General features: G+C 44.1%; 1 protein-coding gene across 1 annotated transcript in view; it reads right to left on the bottom strand.

The window, feature by feature from the left end:
- Positions 1-24,267, bottom strand: part of GABBR2 (gamma-aminobutyric acid type B receptor subunit 2) — a 422,124-nt gene that overhangs the window by 152,842 nt on the left and 245,015 nt on the right. Inside the window, exon 7 of the mRNA XM_016961310.3 lies at positions 12,113-12,349. Within this exon, the coding sequence (XP_016816799.1) occupies positions 12,113-12,349 (237 nt within the window). The remainder of the gene's footprint in view (positions 1-12,112; positions 12,350-24,267) is intronic.

Raw genomic sequence — 24,267 nt, 5'->3', positions numbered from 1 at the left:
TAGTTTTTGTATTTTTAGTAGAGACAGGGTTTCACCTGTTGGCCAGGCTGGTCTAGAACTCCCAACCTCAGGTTATCCACCTGCCTTGGCCTCCCAAAGTGCTGGGATTACAGGCATGAGCCACTGCGCCCAGCTGGGAGTTATTATTTAATGGGTATGCAGTTTCAGTTTAGGATGATGAGAAAGTTCTGGAGATAAATAGTGGTGATGCTTGTATAACATGGTCAATGTGCTTAATGCCATTGAATTTGTACACTTAAAAATGACTAAAACAGTAAACATTATTTTATACATATTTTATCACAATTTAAAAAACGATAGGGTTAAGAAGATTGAGAACCATTGCCATGGAAAAAGTTTTATAATGTGAGGGACCAAAATAAATGATAAAGAAATTAAAATAAAAAGGATCACATCTGAATGTGAAGTGTCCCATGAGTCTGTCTGAATGATGAGGTTTCGGGAGACTGATTTCTCTTTGGTGCGTGCCTGTACTTTTCACATTTTCTACAAAGGACATGGATAATTTTTATAATCCAAAATAAATATGTATTAATATATGTTATTTTGAAACACATGAATAAGTTAGAACAGGGCAGGTGAGGTTATAAAATGCCCTCCCTCCTCCCGATCAGGGGAAAGGTGGGTACAATATAAAGAGTCTCTTCCAGTGCTGTGGCCAGAGCTTTCAGTGAGGCTGGCCCAGAACCAAGGGGCTGGGGCCTGGCTTCAGCCTTGCCTCTTACTCAGCAGGTTAGGGAGAGCCACAGAGCTCCCCCTGGAAACTGGGGTGGTGGGAAGTGCTGATCTCATTGGTTTATTTCCACATTGTCCTTCTCGGGCTAGATTCTTTTGCCCCCTAATGGAGGAGAGCTTTTATAGGTGTAGGATAATGGTTAAAAGTGAGGGTCGAAAGTTAGATGGCTTATGTTCAAAACCCAGCTTCTCTACTCACTAGCTCTGTGACCTTGGGTAAATTTTTTAACCTCTCAGGTTGAATGAGAGGGTTAAATTACTTAATCCTCTACCTCCTTAACCTCTTAGCTGCAAAACAATGACAATAAATAACAGTCTCCACTTTTTGGGGCTGTGTCAGTTTGCTTGGGCCATCATCACAAAGTATCACACACTGGGTGGCTTAAACAATGGGAATTTGTTATCTCAGTTCTGGAGGCTAGAAGTCTGAGATCAAGTTGTTGGCAAGGCCACTTCCTTCTGAGGGCTGTGAAGGAGGATCAGTCACCTTCTGGTGGTTGGCTGGCAATCACTGACACTCCTGATGATATAGAAACCTCATCCGTATCTCTGCTTCATCATCACATGGCATTCTCCCTGTGTGCCTGGCTGTCTTCAAATCTCCCCTTTTTATAGAAACACTGGTTATATTGGATTACCTTACTTCAGTACGACCTCATCTTAACTAATCACATCTGTAACAACGCTATTTCCAAATAAGGTCACATTCTGAGCTACTGTGGGTTGCAGTTCAGCAGATGGATTTTTTAGGGGGGCACAATTCAATCCATAACAGGTGAATGTGAGAATTAAGTGAAATAATACATCTAGGAGCTTGGCATAGTGCTCAGCATATAGTAGGCATTCAAAACTGTTCGTCATTCCTATTATCATGACATCTGTCATTATGGTAATTTGCTGTGACCACCATGTCCCTGGCTCCTTCCAAGGAGCCTCCTCTTTGTTTCTCCCAGGGATAAAGACAGAGCCTGCACCTTCTGTTGAAGCTCTCATAAGCTGATACACTCCCCCACACTGCTTTTCTTAAGGAAATAGCTATTTTTTCCCTGACTTGATGAAGTCAAACTTGCAAGCTTTGGAAGGTTAGGCATCAATTCAAACAAATTGCTAAACCACATTATTTTGATCTTTCAAATTTATCTGACAGGAGAAGGAGTAGGTTTCTTTCCTGTGCTGTACATTGTCTGCAGTCATTTGTAATTGTATTTAAATTAAAGGGGGAAGGGCAGCCAAGCAACACCTAACAGCACAAGATTTTGAGACACTTGCATTTAGATCAGAAGACCTAGAATGTAATTCTGAACCAGGTTCACCAGTTATGCACTGTGGGACCCCAACATAGCCACTTGGCCTTTCTGAGCTGTAATTTTGTAATTCATTCAATCAGCAAATATATTTCATGGACTAAGAGCTGGGTCTTGTAGACACCAGGGGTACAGAGAGAATTATAGGCCCCACTGTCAAGGGGCTCAGAGTCCAGCAGGAGGAGGCAGATAGACACACAAATAATCCAGTGCAGAGGGGAACCGTTACATCCTTCACTATTAATATGGGGATGGTAGTACCTGCTCTCTCTCTGATGCATCTCACCTGGTTGTTCCCACTGTGAGCCCCTTGGGGGCAAAACCTTACATCTTACTACTCCTACCTGGCCCTGGTCTGGCTTACTGGAGGTGCAATGAATGCTGGTTGAATTAATTGGATACCTAAATGCTTAAGAATATGGACTTTGAGTCAGTCAGACTTGGTAGCCTTGCATAAACTCTCACTTACTACCTGAAGGATCCTGAGTAAATCATTGAACTTTGCTGAGCCTGTTGCTTTAATCTATGACATGTCATTAATTATTTAAATCATCTGTTCATTAAACAAATATTTATCAGTCACCTACTATGTCCCAGGCACCAAGTTCTAAGCCTTAGAGATAAGGCAGAAAATAAAACAGACAATAAATAAGTAAAATATGTAGTATGCCAGATGGGGCTAGATGTTGTGGAGAAGGATGAGTAGAGGGGGGCTGGGTGGATGGGGAGGGAGTTGCAATTTAAAGTAGGGTGTCAGGTTAGGTCTCACTGGGAAGGAGAGAGGAGGGGAGAGACCTGACATAGGTGAGCAAGCCAGATGCAGCTCACTGGAGGAGTGTACCAGGAACTGGGAATTGTACATCCCTACCATATTCAATAATAAGGGAAAAGTGCTTAGAATGTTTCCTGGGATACAGTAGGAGCCCGTTAATTGATAACTATTATTAGCATGAGTGAATAAATGTAATTGCATTAAGGAAGGAAGATGGGAGAGACTATAAATGCACTCTGTAAACAGGGCAGTCACACAGCAAGGATTATTATTATTATAGTTGTTGTTTATTACTAGCAATTACCTCTCGAAAATGTTTCTGACAATCTGAAGTCACAGAGGGCCCATCAGCGATTGCTTCTGCTGCTCAAGCCCTGGGATTTGAGCCCCAGAGAGTTGCTTATGGGAGAAACGAGAGATTGGGAGGGGAGTAAAGGATGAGTTTTTATGCTGCCTCAGGAAGGGATTCCTCCAACGCATGCGTGCACGTGCACGTGCACATGCACACACACACACATGCACGTGACCTTGTGTGAATTACTGATACCAGGTATCACAGCAAGAATTTGGTAATCACTATTAGCAGATTCAAGAAATCTAAGTCCTGTTAATACTTCTGTTGTCAGTTCTGATTATTTATCGGGTTGAAAAAGTCTTTTTAGTTTATAGATGCCTGGAAGGCAGCAGAGTAGAAAAGTGTGATTGAATTTCTCAATCATTTGTGAATTTAATCCAACAACATTCACTAGAGGTTATCAGGGATTATTGAGCTTCTACCAGGCATAAAGGGCCAGGTGAAGTACGAGGGGATCAGAGAAAGGAAGGGCTGCGGTCCCTGCAAATCTGGGAGATACTAATTCGCTGGAGGAGACGAATATGGCTCTCCTACAGGCTACTGCAACTGGCAGGGGTGCATGCAAAATGCACCAGGGACGAGGGAGAAGAGTCCAGAACCCTCCAATCGGGTGTGGGGGTAGGTAAGGAGGACCATTGGTTCTAAAGTTACACATATGGTAACTATAAGGTTATAGTAAAAATTTTCTCTTGAAAATGCTTAAATTTCCCATAAATACACATGGGTGTCTTAGATGGGGTCCTCCAGAAACAAAGCCTAGGACAGGGAATCACATGTCAGTAATTTGTTAACGACGTGTTCTCAGAAGAAACTTGTAAGGGAGAGAAGAAAAAGGAAGAGACCATGCTCAGATGTGGTTTAAGATGAAGGTGAGCCTCAGCCTCTTCTGGTTGGAAGCCCTGGAGGGTAAATTGCACTGGGTGTTGTACCAATGCATCGGTCATTGCTGCAGGCTGATGGTGTGGGTGTAATTCCCAGGCACCTCCAGGCAGGAGGCACCAATTGCCCAATCCTGTAGGGACTGTAGGGAAGGCAGCAGGTGTGAGCCATTAGCAGGGGCACCTGCAGCAGCTGGGGGATAGGCAAACCTAAGCAGCCCTCTGAAACTGAGCTCAGGAGATCTGGGTGGGACACCATCAGCATCTGCTGCAATTAGCTTTTGTGTGTAATGCTGAGTGGTAATGCTTAGGGCTGCTGGAGCACTGAGCTAGTCAAAAGGGAGGAAGAGGAGGGAGAGCTGAGAGCAGATGCCTTCCACATTAAGGTAACTTTCAAATCCCTAGAGTGAATGGCCACAGGAGAGAACTCAAGTGTTCTTGCTTAGAGGCAGAGTTTACTTGGTTCTGTGTGGATAGTAAACCACTCCAGCCTTCTTACAAGTTAATAGATTTGTTTATTGTTGAGAGGGTGAAATGAGATTATATATATGAAACAGAATGGTATCTCATAGGTATGCAATGATTGTTTGCTGGGTCTTGATTAGACCCACACAAACTCTGCTCTTTGTAAAGTAGCCATTTTAATAGCAGTAGTAATAATAATAGCAATCATGATGATGTAGTTCTTAGGTACTAAACATTGTTATTTCCCACAACCACACTTTGAAGAAGAAATATTTACCGCCACTCTACAAATGAGGAAACTGAGGCACAGAGATGTAAGTAACTTCTCCAAGGTCACACAGCTCTAAGAGATACATACACTGTGACCTGTTTTTACTTGACTTTTCAAATTTGTAATTCTTGTTATAGTTGATCACTGCCATGTCCTGGGCAATGGTACATTTCATCTGAGTTTGAGGGTGGGCTGGTTAGCCAGAGAATGGAGGGAGAGAGATTAGAGTCTCAAATCAGCTCCTATGTTAAGTTTATGTGTGATGCAATTTCACTGGAACTACCTGGGTCTGGGATGTGCTGGGGACACATGAGGTACAGAGAAAGTTCTGGATGGGTTTTCTGTTGCTCCCGGGCAGCAGACAAGAAAGGAACATGAAAAAGGGACCTCAGAATAGGAAACCGTGGGGTGGCATTGGACGCTAGCATGGGGTCACTGGAACAAGCCCCATGTTCTAGGGCTCCCAGTTGTTATACCACATTTGGACTATTTCAGAGCTTCTAACAAGTTCTCCAGTGACAGCCTTGAGCACAAAGTCAAGAAACAGGCACAATCAGGATAATCTGGGGGATAGAGTCACAACTGGAAGAATGACCAGCCCCAAATGGTGTCAAATCTTGACTGGGTAGAGTTTTCCTTATTTCTGGATGGAGTTCCCAGTGCCCTGTTTCTTGTCTTTTTCTTTCTCAGATTCAACCTAAAAAAGACTTCTATGAGTAAATGATGATATCAAATATAAGACACAAATGTCTGGCTGGTGGGAGGCCTGAAGTTTAGTCTCTACATTGGAAAGTAAAACCAGGACCCCAAAAGATCAAACAGGCAGGAGAGATGGGACAACTCTAACAAGATGATATGTAACTTGTGTGTGTGTGTGTGTGTGTGTGTGTGTAAAATTATGTTTTGACTTAAAAAACCAAGTGCACAAACGCCAGGATCACAGTAGGGCAAGGCAACAGTGGGTATGAAATAAAGGTGGGTTTGAGCCAACATTGCAAATTCCCCTGGAACGAGGAACCTGTTGGTTTTCTCTGGCTACCTAGTTTGACCTTACTTAGAGTACTTGGAATTCCAGCCAAACTGAGTTTAACTCTATGATGTCCTCCTTTTAGGTAAAAAGTTGGTAGGGTGGGTGGTGGGGTGGTGACTTGTCTAGGGGGTGGGGGGAGCATTTTTTGAGTCTTAGTAGAAATAATTTTTTAAAAATCTTGCAGAAACTTTAAGGGGTATACTGGCTAAGGCTGGATCCCTCTTCACCAGCAACAAAAGCAAATGGATCAATACACTCTGCAAATCGCCGTCTGCTGTTCTTCATCACCTTGGTGAGACCAATTAGAAGATAACAGCCATTGGAGGTGAAATGCTTGAACCTAAGGGTGCCAGCCTGTCCCGACAGAGGTTACACCAGGATGTCCAGACCTGCTGCTGGTTGAGAGACACTGGGCAGAGGATGAAGGATGGCTCTATTATTTGGAGGAACTTAATGGGTCACTCTCTTTCCAACTGTGATCGTTCCCACATAGAGTACACCCACTGAGAATGAGGGACAGTCACAGCAAACTTTAGCAAGAATGGCGCCCTCTTCTCATAATCCAAGACATTCCCCAGGAGCCTCTTTCAATTTCCCTATGGTCAAATGCTCTCGACACCTAAAAGCCCCCATCCAAACCCAGTGTACATGCCCTAAGGAACTCCTGGAAAAGCATGGGTTCAATTTTCATAAGGTAAAATGAGAGTCTATTAATTTATTTTATTTCATTTTTGAGATGGAGTCTCACTCTATTGCTCAGGCTGAAGTACAGAGGCGTAACCAGCCACAACCTCCTGGGCTCAGGTGATCCTCCCACCTCAGCCTTCCAAGTAGCTGAGACTACAGGCACCTGCCACCATGCCCGGCTAAATTTTGTATTTTTTTGTAGAGACAAGGTCTCATCATGTTGCCCAGGCTGGTCACAAACTCCTAGGCTCAAGCGATCCACCCACCTCAGCCTCCCAAAGGCTTTATCCCAAAGGATTACAGGCAGAAGCCACTGCACCCAGCTGATTCTGTAAATTTAGCCTGTCATAGGCACCACAATCTCAATGTGCTGTCTTTTTAAAAGACAAATCAGAAGATACATTTACCAAACAGGGTATACTGCTGGTAACAGCCATCATCTTAGCCTGACATACCCAAAGGATTTGTCGACCTTGAGATCTGGGAGGTCACCCTTGTTTTAAGAGACTGGAAACTGGAAAGAGTTTAAAAAAAAAAAAAAAGATCACCTGAAGAACTTTAAGGCTTTGATTTTCACCTGAAGACTTAGCCAGTGTTTCCAAGCATGTGCTGAAAGGTTATGGTCTCCTGACGATGAATTTAGTGCATCTTGATTAGGAAAGCCAAATGAAAGGAGTCTGTTCAGCCACAGCACACTGACGTGTTGAGCGTTGGGAAGAGGGGCCTGGTATTGCATCCTTGCTCCCACCACATGCACAGGAGGGTTCCCCACAGGGTGGCTACCTTGCAATTATTGATCCAGCAAGTTATGATGGCTCCTTGGTCTTTACTCCCCTAAGCGAAACCGTCTTTCCTCCAGAGGCCTTGGGCAGACCTTGGATACTGCCTAGCAATTGTTCCTCTACTTGTCCATTCCCACTGCTATTGAATGAGGGGCTCTTGGGGCCAGGGACCATATGTTATTCCTCTCTATACTCCATACACCCAGTGCGGGGCTTGCTAGAGGAGTGAATGAATGTAGGAGCAAATCCATTGCTGACAGGTTTAAACCACAAACATGTGTGTGTGTGGCCCCAAGCAATTCTCAGGTTGCTATTTAAGAATCTCTCAGACTGCTATTTAATATGTGAATTCCTGAGCTTTACTGTAAGACCACAGAATCAGAAGTTATGGGGTGGGGCCAGGGAACCTGCATTTTAAATGAAGCGCCCTGGAAGATTCTCATGCCTTTAGAAGGTTAAGAATCATTGCTCTAATGATGAGCTCTGCTGAGCTGGGTTCCAAGCCCTGTCATTTTCAGAAAAGGGGATTCTCAGAATGCTCTGGGCTTTTGAGATTTAAATAGCCAATTCTAGCCTGAGTTTCCTGGTTGCATAATTGACAGAAGAGGGGGATGGAGGAGGGGAAGCATCCTGAGACTTCTAAACCATGGAGGGCCAATCCCAGGGCTGAACATCAGAGAGATGTACGGCACCCCCAAGTCATCAGAGGGCCACAGGGACATGGAATCCCACTTCAGAGTGTTCCCTGAGGAGAGTCACTGGGAGCAGAGCTTCTAAGAAGATAAAACAGAACTCGCCTTGAGTTAAGGTGGATTCCCAACCTAGGATGCATGGAAGACATTTCTTCATCCATATGCCAAGCCGGGACCACTGGCCCAGCTCCCGGCAGAGAGTGTGCATATTGAATCAATTGAAATTGAGTCATGGATATAATTAATTTAATGTGTTTAAACGATTTCCCATATAGTAAACATGCTAAATGAGGGGGCACCCAGACTAAGATGTCTGCCTGAGAGTGGAAAAATGGATACTGTGTATGCTGTATAATGAAAATCCTTCAGCAAATGGAAAATGCTTCCATTTATTTCCACCTCCCATGTTGTTTTCCTTTCTAACTCTTTATTTATAGCTGAACTTGGCCTTCTGTAGTCTCCTTGGACCACAGAGACACTTTTTATTTTGTCAGAAGATGTCCTTTTTGCTGTGACCAGAAGACAATTTTAACGAAACCTGTCTACAACCCAGTGACAAGCACCTATTAATATGTGACAAAGGAGATAGGAGGAAGGTAACATGGAGTGCAGGACTGTTTCACTGTTGCGGTCTGTCTCCACTAAAGGGGCACTTATGCAAAGAAAAGGGAGATGGTGTTGAGTGGGTGGAGGCAGGGCCTGTCCAGCTACCATTCCAGCTCTGCCAAACCATCTTGCTGCGTGGCTCTGAAGGAGTCATTTTCCTTTTCTGGACCTCAGACACTCATCTACACCACAAAAGCATTGAATTTGAGGATATTTAAGACAACTTTCAGTTCTGATGTTCACTGAGTTCTGAGTCACAAGCTGGAGCAGACATAAATAGGTGCCAAGGAATTTCCCATTAAAAAGAAACTCATCCTCAAGCCGTGGAGAACATTTCAGGCAGTCTATCTAATTGCTCATCAAGTAAGGATTATGTATTATTTGGCTTAGATGAAAGGGAGCATTTAGAAGTGGTTATAAATGATCTCCAACTAAGATCTATCAGGCACCTAGGCAAAATGCAGAGTTCTAGGATTATGAAGGATGGCAAAATGCTTTCTAGATTCTGTAGCTCTCTATTCATCCATTTCAACTTTGGATACTTTGAATTCATTTTGAAACAGCCCTGCCAAAATGCTACCCGTGGGACCCTGGGTGAATCCCACCCCTTTCTGAGTCTCAGTCCATGAACTTGTAGGATGAGGAGAAAGGACTTTGGAGGTATTCTGATGGGTGTTCTGTCCAGCATTTCTGAGGGAGGGATCTCAGGGGCTGCAGGAGTGGGGAGAGGGCTGCAGGAAGAGGGGGCTGAACAGGCAGAGTTCAGGGCTCCTTCTCTGTTCAACTGAGAAGCTCTTCTTTAATCTGTTTCATATACTAGGCTCCATGTGAGATTTTATAACAAGGAGTTCTGAGAATAAAAATAATTCTTTAAGCTACTGGTCTGAGGAAAGCTGTTAAAGTTTCCAGCCTGAATCTAGGCTGTGCTACAAAAATGGACTTCGCCAATACATTGTGGGAGTGAATTTTTCAGAGCCTTTAGTCCAGAATGGCTCTGCTTGGGGATTTTGGAAATCGACTTCATTTGAGCAAACCTCAGTGCCACCCAAGTGCCTCCCCACTGCCCCCCAGCAGTGGTCTCAAACCCTGGTGTGCATTAGAACCACCTGCAGGGTTTGTTAAAACACAGATGGCTGGGCCCCACCCCGAGAGGTTCTGATTTAAGGGGCCCATGTGGGGCCTGGGAACGTGCATCTCTAACAAGCTCCCAGATGATGCAGACCACACTTTGGGAATGGTTGGTCTGGAAGATAAAGGCCAGTCTCCTTAGCATGTCCCTCCAGAAATGGACCCCAACTTCCCTTCCCAGCCTCCTCATCCAGCTTGCCAGTGTTCCAGCCCAACTAACTGTCCTTCCCTCCGTCTTGCATTTCTTCCTTGCTCACCATGCTCCCTCTGGCCAGCCCCTGTCTTCATGTCTAACTCCTGCCCACAGTTCAAGGCACAGGTCAAATGCCACCCCTTCCAAAAAACCTACCCTGACTTTTTCACTAAAGGTCACAGAAATCCCTCTGGGCTCGGGCTTGGGCTCAAATAGTTTCTCCCACAGTGCCAAGCACTTTTAACCTCTCATTGTTTTTGTCTAGGTCTTGCCCGTGCATGTGAGCCACAGGCTGTAGGACAGGGAGCCCATCTTACCTTGGCATCCACACCATTATCCACACCTTCAGCACCTGCACAGGTTCCGGCCCACCAGACCAACAATACAAGCCTCAGCACAGGCATGCATGAATATGCATATTCAAGAAATGCCCCAGCCAGCTCAGCTTATCTACCCTTAATTCCTCAAGACAGACTGACTCTATTCTGAATCTGTAAATTAGAACACAGGACAGCACTTTAGCCCACTCAACCTATTCTTCAGATGAATTTTCCATATTTTCTGGAGCAGAGACAGTGACAAATAACTACCACTTTGGTCCATTACCAGAAGGTCACTACCTTCTGCAGCAATTAAGAGCTAGACCCAAGTTCAAATCCCACTTGACCCTGATTAGCTATAGTACTTAAATACTCTGAGTTCCAAGTTCCTCACTGTTAATGGGAATAATAAGAGCACCTACTTCCTATGGATGGCATAAGGATATGGTGTAATCATTATTAACAGTAACAATAGAATTTATTGAGTGCCTGCTATGTGCCTAGCACTAGGCATACATTATTGAGTCTAACTACATTATGTACTTAGCACAATGTCTAGCACATAATACACAATCAAGAAGTATTAGCCATATTATCATTGCTTATTTTCCCAACTTCCATGCAAGATTTATATTATTATCCCCATTTCCTGGATGAGAAACTTGAAGCTCAGAGCAAGTAGCTTGCTCAATAAATATTAACAGGTTGTATTATGTAATGTGTAATCTTTAAAACTAGCTTACAAGGTAAGTATGATTTCCATTGTATGAATGAAAACTGTAGTTCAAAGAAGGTAACTTGTAAATGAAGGCCCAGGATTTGAACCTGATTTTGGGTCCAGAGCTTCTCCTGGCCCACCCCAGCCCACCATCTGGTAAACTGCGCCTGCACTGTGTGCACAGTCAACTTTCTATGCCCTTTTTTTTTCTTTTGAGATGGAGTTTCGCTCTTGTGGTCCAGGCTGGAGTGCAATGACGCGATCTCAGCTCACTGCAACCTCTGCTTCCCGGGTTCAAGCGATTCTCCTGCCTCAGCCTCCCGAGTAGCTGGGATTACAGGCATATGCCACCACGCCCAGCTAATTTTGTATTTTTAGTAGAGACAGGGTTTCACCATGTTGGTCAGGCTGCTCTCGAACTCCTAACCTCAGGTGATCCACCCGCCTCAGCCTCCCAAAGTGTTGGGATTACAGGCGTGAGCCACCATGCCCGGCCTCTATGCCCTTTCTTTCTTTTTCTTTTCTTTCTTTTTTTCAGAACAGAAAGAAAACTGTTTTATTACACAATTAAACTTGAATGTGGCATGCATCATAGTCAATCTGCTTAAGAGAATGCAGAGACAGAAAGATGGTCACCAAAATTAGTCCATAAAAGGAAGAATTTACAGCACCATGTCATACATAGTTCATCCTAAATTCACATGGAGATTGAAGAGGCTATCTGTGTGTGCTAATTGTTTATATTCAATGACAAAAAAACTTTTCACATCTTCATAACAGGAGGTAGTTTAGCAGCTTGAAGCCAGGTACTATGCCAGGGAGCACAGAGCCACTGCTCTAAAATGTAAATAGCCAAAAGGATAGAACGCTTTTCAACCATTTTTGTAGCAGAGTGAAAGCCTACCTTCAGCAAGTACCTGGCTCTATGCCCTTTCTTATCCATGAGTCATAGAGAAGCATTTTCCCAATGTGTCTGAGAGCACACACTGCCCCTGCCCCTTGTCTGAACAGCCCTGCAATCCTAGGGCCTGCAATTAGTTATTTCAATGATCAGAGATAACAGATCACATAACAGAAAGCCTGTAACAGCCCCTCTTTTGCTTTGCATGTTTACAAGGAACACTAAGGAAAACAGCCCAGAGGCATGGGACTGACCGTGACCCCGAAGAAGTTGGTCTCGTTCATGGCATTGAGGATGATCCTGCCCAGCGTGTGGTCTGTGTAGTTGAAGTCCTGGATCCGCTGGTGCCGGCTGCTGGCATGCAGTGTCTCCATGGCCCTCTGCAGTGTCTTGGCGATGACCCAGATGCCATCGTAGGCGTACCCGTGGAACTTGCTGGGCCCCACGCCTGACCGCTTGTTGTTGTACTCTCTCTCATATTGCTGTGGAGTCTGGAAAAACAGGGGATTGGGGGAATCCCAAGTTATACTCGGCAGGGACATCAGGTGCCTGATGCCGAGAAGAGCTGCTATTCTTCAGTGCCCACAGGGTGCCAGGTACAGTGCTAGATTCTATGTGCATTATCTCATTTAACCCTCACAACAACCTCATAAGGTGGGTACTGTTATTGTCCCCATTTTACAGACCCCCCATTTTCAGGGGGGTCAACTTGCTTAGTTCCACAAAGCTAGTGAGTGACAAGACTGAGATTTAAACGGTCTTTTGGCAAGACTAGAGAGAGGGGATAATACACCCTAACCAGGCCTTTCCCTCTAAACTTGCAGGGCCTGGGGTGAGGTAGAGGCCCATATCCCGTATGTCTACATGTTAAAGTTATAGCATATGAACAAACTGTTCAAAAATATTCTCTATCTCCTCATCATAATAAATACACCTTCCTAGGGATCTGGAAGGCCAAGCTGGAATTCAGAATTCTGGGACTTCTCTGAGTTTCAGCAGCACAGAGGGAGCTGACGGTGTGCTGCTCAGCCCACCCCTCCCCTTCCCTTCCCACCCCTCTCCATCCTGCAGCCCAGCCAGGCTCAGTCCATACCTCCTTCCCCTTCTAGCATCAGTAGCTCCCTGTACCCTCAAAGGCACAGTCTACCCTCAAGAACTGGGGCAAGAGGCTCCCTAGACCCTGGAAGTGGCTCCAGCTTATGGGTTGAGAATTCAGGGCACAGTCTGGAAGCTGGAAGGGGTGCAGGTCTGAGTGGGCTGTGTCCGTGGCTTGCAGATTCTGGGCCCCGAGGGGCCTGAATGAGGACCTCTTAGAGCACGTGACCCAGGGCAAGGCCCAGTTGCTCAGGTGTCAGGCAGCATCCATTCCTCCTGCTATTCCATCTACCTTCCATAATATAACAGTCTGAATAGGCCAGCATTGAAAAAAAGATTTTTTTTTTCTCCCATTGAGCTGAATTTCATAAAGGAATTTCATTGGTGATATTAACATTTTGATTGTGGCCACAAAGTAATGAAACTGCCTTTTTACTCCAGACCTTGGAACTTGCACTTCCAGATGAATGCCACCCTGGGGGACCCATTACCCTCAGCTCCTTCATGAGTCTTTTTTCAAATCACTTCTGAACTCCTCTGCCAGAAATGTCATCAGGGCCCACGGCTTGGTCTTTGGAAAAACCCTCCTTGGGGAAAAATCACACACAGGACAATTGACTCTTTGTCAGTTTATACTGAGAAGGGCCCCTTAGGGACAGTCACGGGCATTCAGTCAGTCTACAGCCTGAGGCACAGAGAGGTGCAGAGACATGTCCAAGCTTACACAGCCTGTGTGTGTGTGTGTGTGTGTGTGTGTGTGTGTTGGGCAGGGGGGGGCGGGGCACCAGACTACCTTCCCATTTCATCTTGGCTACTTCTTTCCTCTTTGATTTCTAAAGTCATAATTGCTTGTTGAAAACCACCACAAGTTGTTTGGGCCATGTCTAGTGTTTTTAAGGAAGGTGGTGGAGCTGGGCCATCAAAGACTGTGTCTTCCGTGGTTGGAGCCCACTGGGGCCAAGAAGCCAAATCTCTTGCGGGGTCACCCACACAGATGCCTGGGGGTGAGTGCCAAGTGTCTCCGGCTGTGAACCTTGCAGGCAATGAATTCTGCATGACCAAATGTGAATGAATCCTGGCCGGGAGTCTGCCTCCTCCTATTTCAGGGTCCTCCTGGAAGGCTCAGGTTTGATCTGTTTGCAGCTTTCCTTGGAAATGCATCCTCTCTAGCTACCACCACCCTGCTCATCACTCAAGATACACAGTGGGCAGAAACTCCCCCCAAATCCCAGGTTCCTCAAAGAGACCAGCATTTCTAGTCCAGCTCAGCTCCCTGAGTTCATCCTGTTACTCACATTCTTCCACCCGCCCACACTCCATGCCCGCTGGCTCTTGAAGCTCATAGTCATCCCCGCCACTTTCACTCCGCCTGGAGAAGGAGGAAACAGTCCACTATGAAGCTCTGTCTCTTTAAACCTTTTGTTGTCCCTTGATCACATCAAGTTGGCTTGCACCTCAGGGCTTTGCACAAGCTGTTTCTCTGCCAGAAAGCTCCTTGCCCAGCTCTTGGCATGATAATTCTCAGCATTCAAATGTCAGCACCTGTCACTTCTCAGGGATGGCTTCCTTGACCCACCCGTTGTAAAAGCCCCCAGCCTGAGGCCAGGGGTTTTTATCTTCTTTATTGCACTTGTCACTCCCTGCAATTTTCCTCCTTATGTGTTTACTTGCTTATGGTCTGTGGTTTCACTCCTCCCTCCCCACCCACCTAGAATTAAGCTCCATGAGGTCGGAGATGTGATCTGTCTTGATCACTGAGGTACCACCAGAATCTCAAACAATACCTGCTTAGGCCCTTTTTAGGCCTCAGTTTCTCTGTCTGTAAAACACAGGAGCACACCTATTCACACACTGTAGAGCAAAATTGTTCTTCCCAAATACAAAAAGTTGTAATCCTACTGTGTATGAAAGTATTCATTTCCCTGCATCCTTGACAATAGGTATTTTCATTTTTAACTCAATTGTCAGTTTGTTAAGAAAAACATATATATCTGTTAAGAAAAAAGTATTCTTTTAATCTTAATTTGCATTTCTTTAATGATTAGAATGAGCTTATTTTAAATATTAACCAGCAATCTTAATTTTTTAGGTGAATTTCCTAATTATGTTAGGTGAATTTCCTATACCATCTTGCTACGGTGATGTCACATCATTTAATGTTTTGTTTTAGTGTCTCCTTGTTATTTTTCCATCTTTTACTACTTGGCTGTATTTTCTTTGATTTTTTAAAATGTGATTTGTGTCTATTTCTGGTTGTTAACTACTGACCATTTTAAAAGGATTTAAACAGTATTTGGATGTGTGTTTCTTTAATTAATTGCGTTAAGCATCACAGAAATGAGGCCCCTTTGATTTCTCTTTTGGATTTTGCTCCTATGAGCTTTCTCCAATGCACGCAATGGCATTCGAGGGTTGGTGGTGTCCATTTTTGAATTCCCTTGTTCGACCTAATGACTACATTCAGATGACATTTCTACACCACCTCCCTGACCAGAACACAACACTGGAGCAGCCTTCAAGGTTTCTATGTTCCTTTAAAAGTGGGAGGTCCAGACTTGAGGTGAACATTCCCAGTGTGGTCTCACCGGGTGGTAACTGAGTGTAATTTTAAACTTCCTTGATATAGTTTTGTTTTGTTTTGTGGGACACTAAGGGGATCAAGATCATATTGTCTATTGGATTTGGCCTTGAGGTCAACAAAAGTCCCTATATAAACTTTACATATACCACTTGTAAATTCATCTATCTCAAAAAACTGTCCTTCCTGGGTACAAGGATCAAGAGGAGGGCCAAGAACACTGGAAACACAGCTCTTTATCAGATTTCTGTGGGTAGAGTCCTTGGAATGGGACACAGGTGTAGCTAAGCCCTGAAAGGTGACCTCAGTTCTTGCTGTCTTTGCAAGCACCAGGTTAAAGAAGTCGTTGCTGCCACATGATATCCCAGGCCATTCATCATTGTTCCCAGGCGATGCCAGCACCAACTCCCTTGGGCAAGACAATGACAGCAGGAAGAAACGCACTCACAATTGTTGGAGAAAAAGTAATAGTTGTTCTTAAAGCAGGCCTCCAATTATTCAAGGCAGAAGAATTTCTTCCATCGTAAAGCTGACACTGAATGCTGATTAATTACCATCCTCCGAGGTCAAGTTTATCGTGAGATGCTAAAAGTTTCTGAGAAAATAACTTATGCAGATAGTCCCAATTACTGATAGGTTGGCCTCCAGAATATTTTTTAAAGGCATTTGTTGGAACTTGGAACATATTTTCCCACAGACACTATGTTATAAATAGTGGTTAGGTCCCAAGGCTAGCCCACACAAGCTTGCTAACCTACAATGTGACTAAACCTTATGAGTGTGTCATCCCAACAGAAATGAGCTGAGTCCTTCTTCCTGGGAGAGGGGAGCCTCATGGACAGAAGAGAGGGCAGGAGAAGGATATATCCTCTTCCACATCTGCAACTGATCCCCACAGAGGTGAAACTGGCAGACTTTCTCGCTGGCATCCCTGTGGGAGGTTTGAATCACAGAGTCTCATTTGGAAGTACACGAGAGAATATTTAGTTTGCTGGTTCCTGTGCTGCCGTTTGTAAATCACTTGGGAAGCTTGTTAAAAATGCAGATGCCACGGCTGGGCACGGTGTCCCACGCCTATAATCTCAGCACTTTGGGAGGCCGAGGCAGGTGGATCACCTGAAGTCAGGAGTTCAAGACCAGCCTGACCAACCTGGCAAAACCCCATCTCTACTAAAAATACAAAAAGTTAGCTGGGCGTGGTGGCAGGTGTCTGTAATCCCAGCTACTCGGGAGGCTGAGACACAAGAATCATTTGAACCCAGGAGGCAGAGGTTGCAGTAAGCCGAGATTGCATCATTGCACTCCAGCCTGGGTGACAGAGTGAGACTCCATCTCAAAAACAAAATACAAACAACCAAAAGAACAGATGCCAGGGACACATTTTGGTTCAGTATATCAGTGAGTGAGTTAACTTAGGAATCTGTATTTTTAAAAACCTTCTCAGATTTCAAGCATACAAAAATTGGTAACCACTGATGAAGTCCCTCCTGCAATCTGATTATTGGATAATTATTGGATCTTTTCAGTAGCAACTTCCAGGTGTTTGCTGAGTTTCTTCTTATACTCCTCCAGTATTGGGAAGCTCACTATGCCTCTCAGGCAGAACTTTCCACTTAGGGAATGGCTGATGTTGAGGAGACTGTTCTTCCAGATGCAGAGTTTGCACCTCTCTCCCTGAAACTTATATTCGCATGCTACGTGTTCCTGCGGAGCCACAATACACACGTCTGCTCCCTTTATACACAACAGCCCCTCAAAGAGCCAAAGACAGGGAGATGCCTCCCCTTTTCTAACGCATTCTCCTTCTTTTAAGCAAAATAATCTCAGTTCAGACTTCCACTCTATGATGAAATCGCTTATATCAGACCAAAGCTCCCATCAAGAACATTTAGAAAAGCAGAATAAAATATTAAAATAGCTATTCAAAGACATCAGAAAACAACCAGGACAGCTAGGACTGAGAATCCATCATTCTGGAGAGAAGATAAATGCTTTGAGATGGGCCCCAAATTCTTTGCTGTTTTCCTTTTGAGGCATTTTCTGATTTGTAAGTAAGAAGGCTAGTCACAGAAACAGAAAGCATTGGATCAGAGTTTTCAGCAGTCCCTCAGGGATAGGAAGCCAAAAACTGTAGTTCTGGACTACCAAGGTAGCAAGACTTGCATGGCCAAGGTGCCAGAGTAAAGGGAACCATAAAAAAGTGAGCCTGGTATTAAGACTGGCATTTTTACTTAAAATATTTGATAATTAAGCTGCATAAAGCAAGAGGCTGAGAAGCCAAGCAAAAGAGCCAAGAAAACAAACAGAACTATTTGGAGTTTAATAGTATTGGGAAAATAAAAATTGGAGTCCAGGGTCAGTAAATATCCCAGGATTTCAGTTGAGAACATTGAAGGGTCAAACACCAGGAATCAGGGCAAACCAAAATAGATTGGGCCTTACAAAAACTAAAACCGAACCTGGAATCATCTCAGTTCTTCACTGGATTAAGGCAATTTGCCACTACTCTAACTACTTGCTTGAAGAGTAATACATTTTCCCTGGAGAAAGAAAACACTATCTGTAGCCTCTACAATTTTTCATACACAACACATTTAATTAAAATGTACTAGGTACACCAGGAAATAGGGCCAGATAATTGTTTTAAAAGAAAAGTAAGGAAGAAAAAGCAGAGAAAAGTATATGGAATGGAAACAAATTCATAGGTGATCCAAATCTTGACATTATTAGACATGAACTTTAAAATAGCAAGGTTGGCGGGAATGGTGGCTCACGCCTGTATTCCCAGCACTTGGGATGGCTGAGGAGGGCAGATCACCTGAGGTCAGGAGTTCAAGACCAGCCTGGCCAACATGGGAAAAAAATTAGCCAGGCATGGTGGCAGGCACCTGTAATTCCAGCTACTTGGAAGCCTGAGGCAAGAGAATTGCTTGAACCTGGGAGGTGCAGTGAGCCAAGATCACACCGCTGCACTCTGGCCTGGGTGACAGAGCAAGACTCTATCTCTAAAATAAAATAAAATAAAATAAAATAAAATAAAATAGCAAGGTTTGTATATTCAAGAAAATTGATTAAAAGATGCAGAATGTCATCAGAGAACTGAATACTATAAAAGAAAAAATATAAAAATTCTAAAAATAAAAAATATAACAATTGAAATAAAGAATTCAATAGATAGGTGAAACAACATATTAGACACAGCAGAAAGTAGATTAGTGAACCAAATACAGGTTTGTATTCAGACTGAAACATAGGGAGAAAAAAAGTTTGGAAAATAAGAAATGAACATAAGAGATACATGGAATATGTTGAAAAAGTATAATGTATGTATAATTGTGTCCTGGAAGGTGAGAAAAGAGAGACTAGACAGAAGCAATATTTCAAAGGATACTATTCTATTTCTCCAACACACATCAATACACAGATTCATGAAATCCTATGGAGCTCTATGAACTCCAGGCAAGATGAACACAAAGGAAAGTTCACTTCAGCACAGCGCAGTAAAACTGCCAAAGACCAAATCAAAAACAAAATCTTAAAATAACTAGAGGAAAAAAAGATGCATTACTTCAAAAGAGCAATATGTCAGACAGCTGACTCAATAGAAACAATGGAAGCCAGAAGACAATGGAATGACATCTTCAGTGCCAAAAGAAAATTATAGGCCATCTAAAATCCTCTATCTAGTCAATACATCTCTCAATATTAAAGGTAAAATAAATTTCAGACAGCCAGACACTTGGAAGATTTGCTTCCAGAAGAGCCACAGTAAAAGAAAGACCAAGGAGAAGTTCTTCTGGCAGAAAAATAATAGTAATAATAAGTAGAAAAATAGAAATGTGGGAAAGAAAAAAGTAATAGGAAGTGTAAATGTGTTAGTAGATCTAAATGAAAAATGACATCAGTGCCAAGAAAATCTTAAAGAAGAACAAAGATTAAGGATTTATACTACAAGGTATCAAATCATACTTCAGTAATTAAAACAGGGTGATATTGATTAAAAGATAGATAAGTAGACCAAAGGAAGATAAATGGAAGTTCAGAAGCTTGTGTATATATCCACACTATATGCAGTTGTTTAATTTATGACAAAGGTGACACTGTAGCCTGAGTGGTGGGATGGGGGATTATGGCCTTTTCAATAAATAGTCCTGAATCAATTGATTATTCATAAAATTAAATATATTATTTCAGACCATACATAAAATTAATTTCAAGTAAATTCTATGTCTAAATGTGAAAGATATAACAAAACTTCTAAATGACAAGATAGGAAAATATCTTCACGAGCATGGGTGGGTGTATTAGGCTGTTCTTGCATTGCTATAAAGAAATACCTGAGACTAGATAATTTATAAAGAAAGGAGGCTTAATTGGCTCATGATTCTCCAGGTGCAGAATCAAGAATCATGGTGCTGGCATCTGCTTCTGGTAAGGGCCTCAGGAAGCTTTCAATCGTGGCAGAAGCCAAAGGACAGTAGGTGTGGCACATGGCAAGAATGGAGCAAGAGAGCAAGGGGGAAGGTGTCACACACCTTAAACAGCCAGATCTCACATGAACTCAGCGTGAGAACTCACTTGCTACCAAAGGGATGGTGCTAAACCATTCAGGGGGGATCCACTCCCATGATCCCATCACTTCTCACCAGGCCCTACCTCCAACACTGGGAATTACATTTCGACATGAGATTTGGAGGGGACAAACATCCAAACCAAATCATCAAGACAGGGTGATTTTCAGAAAAAACTAAATAACAAAACCAAATACTGCTTCTGCCTAGTCTCTCTTTCCTCCCTTTCCAGGACACAGTTATACATATATTATACTTTTTCAACATATCCCATGTGTCTCATATGTTCATTTCTTATTTTCCAACTTTTTTTCTCCCCATCCTTAAAATGCGTAAACAAGGCATAAATATACTAATCACAAAGAAGACTAATAAATTGGATTACATTAAGATTAGGAATATCTATTCACCAAAATATATCGAGAGTGAAAAGATAAGCCACAGAATAGGAGAAGATATAAATAATACATATAACTGTCAAATAATTCATATCCAGAATCTAAAAAGAAATTCTACAAATCAGTAAGAAACAGGCAGAGTATCCAACAGGAAAAATGGGCAAAAGACTTGAATGGGCAATTCACAAAAAAGGGTATCAAAATGGCCAATGAAGATATGAAAACATGTCCAACTTCATTAGTCATCAGGGAAATGCAAATTTAAACTAAAACAAGACACCAACCACTACACACCCACTAGGTTGGCTAAAATTAAAAAGCTGACACACCAAAAGTTGTTGAGCATGTGAACCAACTGGAACTCTCAATCACTGCTTGCGGATGTGTAAATTGGTATAACCACTTCAGAAAGCTGTTTGTCACAGAGTCTACTAAAGCTGAACATATGGCTACTCTGACTCAGAATTCCACCCCAAGTATGCACCCAATAGTAATGTGCACATATGTTCACCAAAATATATCAAATGCCCAGAAATAAATCAAACAAAATAAGTACAATAATCCTTTTTTCTTCTTTTTAATTGAGATGGAGTCTCACTTTGTTGCTCAGGCTGGAATGCAGTGATGTAATCTTGGCTCACTATAACCTCCGCTTCCTGGGTTCAAGCGATCCTCCTGCCTCAGCCTCCCAAGTAGCTGAGACTACAGGCATGTGCCATCATGCCCGGCTAATTTTTGTATTTTTAATAGAGATGGGGTTTCACTATCTTGGCCAGGCTGGTCTTGAACTCCTGACCTCAAGTGATTCACCTGCGTTGGCCTCCCCAAGTGCTGGGATTACAAGTGTGAGTCACTGCGCCCAGCCAATATGTGCAATAATTCTACACAGAAAACTATAAAACATTTCTGAGAGAAATTAAGGACCTAACTAAATGCAGGGATATACACAATACATGGATTGGAAGACTTTAATATTAAGATGTCAGTTTTCCCTAAATTGATCTACAGATTCAGTAAAATCCCAATAAAAACCAGACAGAGTATGTATGTATGTGTGTATAAACTGGCAATCTGTTTTAAAAATGTATATAGAAATGCAAAGAGACAAGAATAGCCAAGACAGTTTTGAAGAACTAAGATGGAGAACCTATATGAGTAGTTATCAAGACTTATTATAAAGCTACAGAAATTAAGATGTTTTTGTGAAAAACAATGGAAAAGAAAAAGATAAAGTTTAGAAACCGAGCTCTCCCTCTCCCTCGCCCTCTCCCTCGCCCTCTCGCTCTCCGTCTCCCTCTCGCTCTCCGTCTCCCTCTTTCTACGGTCTCCCTCTCTTGCGGAGCCTGGACTGTACCGCCATGATCTCGGCTCGCTGCAACCTCCCTGCCTCGGGCTCTGGTGATTCTCCTGCCTCGGCCTGCCTAGTGCCTGGGATTCCAGGCACTCGCCGCCACTCCTGACTGGTTTTTGTATTTTTGGTGGAGATGGGGTTTTGCCGTGTTGACCGGGCTGGTGTCCAGCTCCTGGCCTCGGGTGATCTGCCCGCCTCGGCCTCCCAAGGTGCTGGGATTGCAGACGGAGTCTCACTCACTCAATGCTTAATGTTGCCCAGGCTGGAGTGCAGTGGCGTGATCTCGGCTCGCTACAACCTCCACCTCCCAGCCACCTGCCTTGGCCTCCCAAAGTGCTAAGATTACAGCCTCTGCCCGCCCGCCACCCCGTCTAGGAAGTGAGCAGTGTCTCTGCCTGGCCGCCCATCGTCTGGGATGTGAGGAGCCCCTCTGCCCGGCTGCCCCGTCTGGGAGGTGAGGAGCGCCTCTGCCCAGCCGCCATCCTGTCTAGGAATTGAGGAGCGTCTCTGCCCGGCCGCCCCGTCTGGGAAGTGAGGAGCGCCTCTGCCCGGCCGCCCCGTCTGGGAGGAAGTGAGGAGTGCCTCTGCCCAGCTGCCCCGAATGGGAAGTGAGGAGCGCCTCTGCCTGGCCGCCCCCTCTGAGAAGTGAGGAGTGCCTCTGCCCTGCCGCCCCATCTGGGAGGAAGTGAGGAGCGCCTCTGCCCGGCAGCCCCAAATGGGAAGTGAGGAGCGCCTCTGCCCAGCCGCCCATCGTCTGCGATGTGAGGAGCCCCTCTGCCCGGCCGCCCTGTCTGGGAGGTGAGGAGCGCCTCTGCCCGGCCGCCATCCCGTCTAGGAATTGAGGAGCGTCTCTACCTGGCCACCCATCGTCTGGGATGTGAGGAGCGCCTCTGCCCGGCCGCCCCGTCTGGGAGGAAGTGAGGAGCGCCTCTGCCTGGTTGCCCTGAATGGGAAGTGAGGAGCACCTCTGCCCGGCCACCCTGTCTGGGAAGTGAGGAGCGCCTCTGCATGGCCGCCCCGTCTGGGAGGTGAGGAGCACCTCTGCCCAGCTGCCCTTCATCTGGGAGGTGGGGAGCGCCTCTGCCCGGCCACCCCGTCTGGGAGGTGAGGAGCGCCTCTGCCCAGCTGCCACCCTGTCTGGGAGGTGAGGAGCACCTCTGCCCGGCCGCCCCGTCTGGGAAGTGAGGAGCACCTCTGCCAGGCCGCCCCATCTGGGAAGTGTACCCAACAGCTCCGAAGAGACAGCGACCATCAAGAACAGGCCATGATGATGATGGCAGTTTTGTCGAAAAGAAAAGGGGGAAATGTGGGGAAAAGAAAGAGAGATCAGATTGTTACTGTGTCTGTGTAGAAAGAAGTAGACATAGGAGACTCCATTTTGTTCTGGAAAAACTCTTCTGCCTTGGGATGCTGTTAATCTATAACCTTACCCCCAACCCCATGCTCTCTGAAACATGTGCTGTGTCAACGGTGCAAGATGTACTTTGTTAAACAGATGCTTGAAGGCAGCATGCTTGTTAAGAGTCATCACCACTCCCTAATCTCAAGTACCCAGGGACACAAACAGGGCTGAAGGCCGCAGGGACTTCTGCCTAGGAAAACCAGAGACCTTTGTTCTCGTGTTTATCGGCTGACCTTCTCTCCACTATTATCCTATGACCCTGCCACATCCCCCTCTCTGAGAAACACCCAAGAATGATCAATAAATACTAAAAAAAAAAAAAAAAAAAAAAAAATTGCTTATTAAATAAACAATCAATACGTGATATGAAAAAAAAAGTTTAGAAACAGAACCAAATATATAAAGTCATTTGCTTTATGACAAAAGTAATATGGCCGCACAGTGTGGGAAAAGATGGACTTTTCAATAAATGATGTTGGGTCAATTAGATATCCATGTAAAAAAAGAAAAGAAGAAAAGGAATCTTGATCATTACCTCACATCCTATACAAAATGTATTCCAGGTTAATTATAGATCTGAATGTGAAAGGTAAAACAATAGAGTTTCTAAAACACAAGATAGGAAAGTATCTTCATAGCCTTTGAGTGGGTTCTATTAAAGAATTTCTGTTCATTAAAACACACCAGTTAGAGGACTTCCATGCAGCTGAAGATGAAGGAGGCTGTGTATAAATTAACTTTCCCAAGTCTCCCCAAACTATACTAGCTAGCTTTGTAGCTACAAACATTCTATACAAAATGATACCACATCTATAACGGAAGACAGAGAACATCAAAACTCTACAGATGACGGAATAAGAAGAGAAAAATTAACACATTTCACTTCTGCGTTTGCCTCACCCATCCCCTGATGCAAGGTTTTGTGGCAAAGGCAGAATTAGAAAACTGTGGCAAAGACAGAAGATGGTGTTTATTTAAGGGTTAACTAGAATAACTACCAGAAAGACGAATCTT

This window comes from Pan troglodytes, chromosome 11 (assembly GCF_028858775.2).
Source record: "Pan troglodytes isolate AG18354 chromosome 11, NHGRI_mPanTro3-v2.0_pri, whole genome shotgun sequence".
In the NCBI taxonomy this organism is placed as follows: domain Eukaryota; kingdom Metazoa; phylum Chordata; class Mammalia; order Primates; family Hominidae; genus Pan; species Pan troglodytes.
The sequence above is the reverse complement of the archived record's forward strand: the minus strand, read 5'-3'. Positions and strand labels throughout refer to the sequence as shown.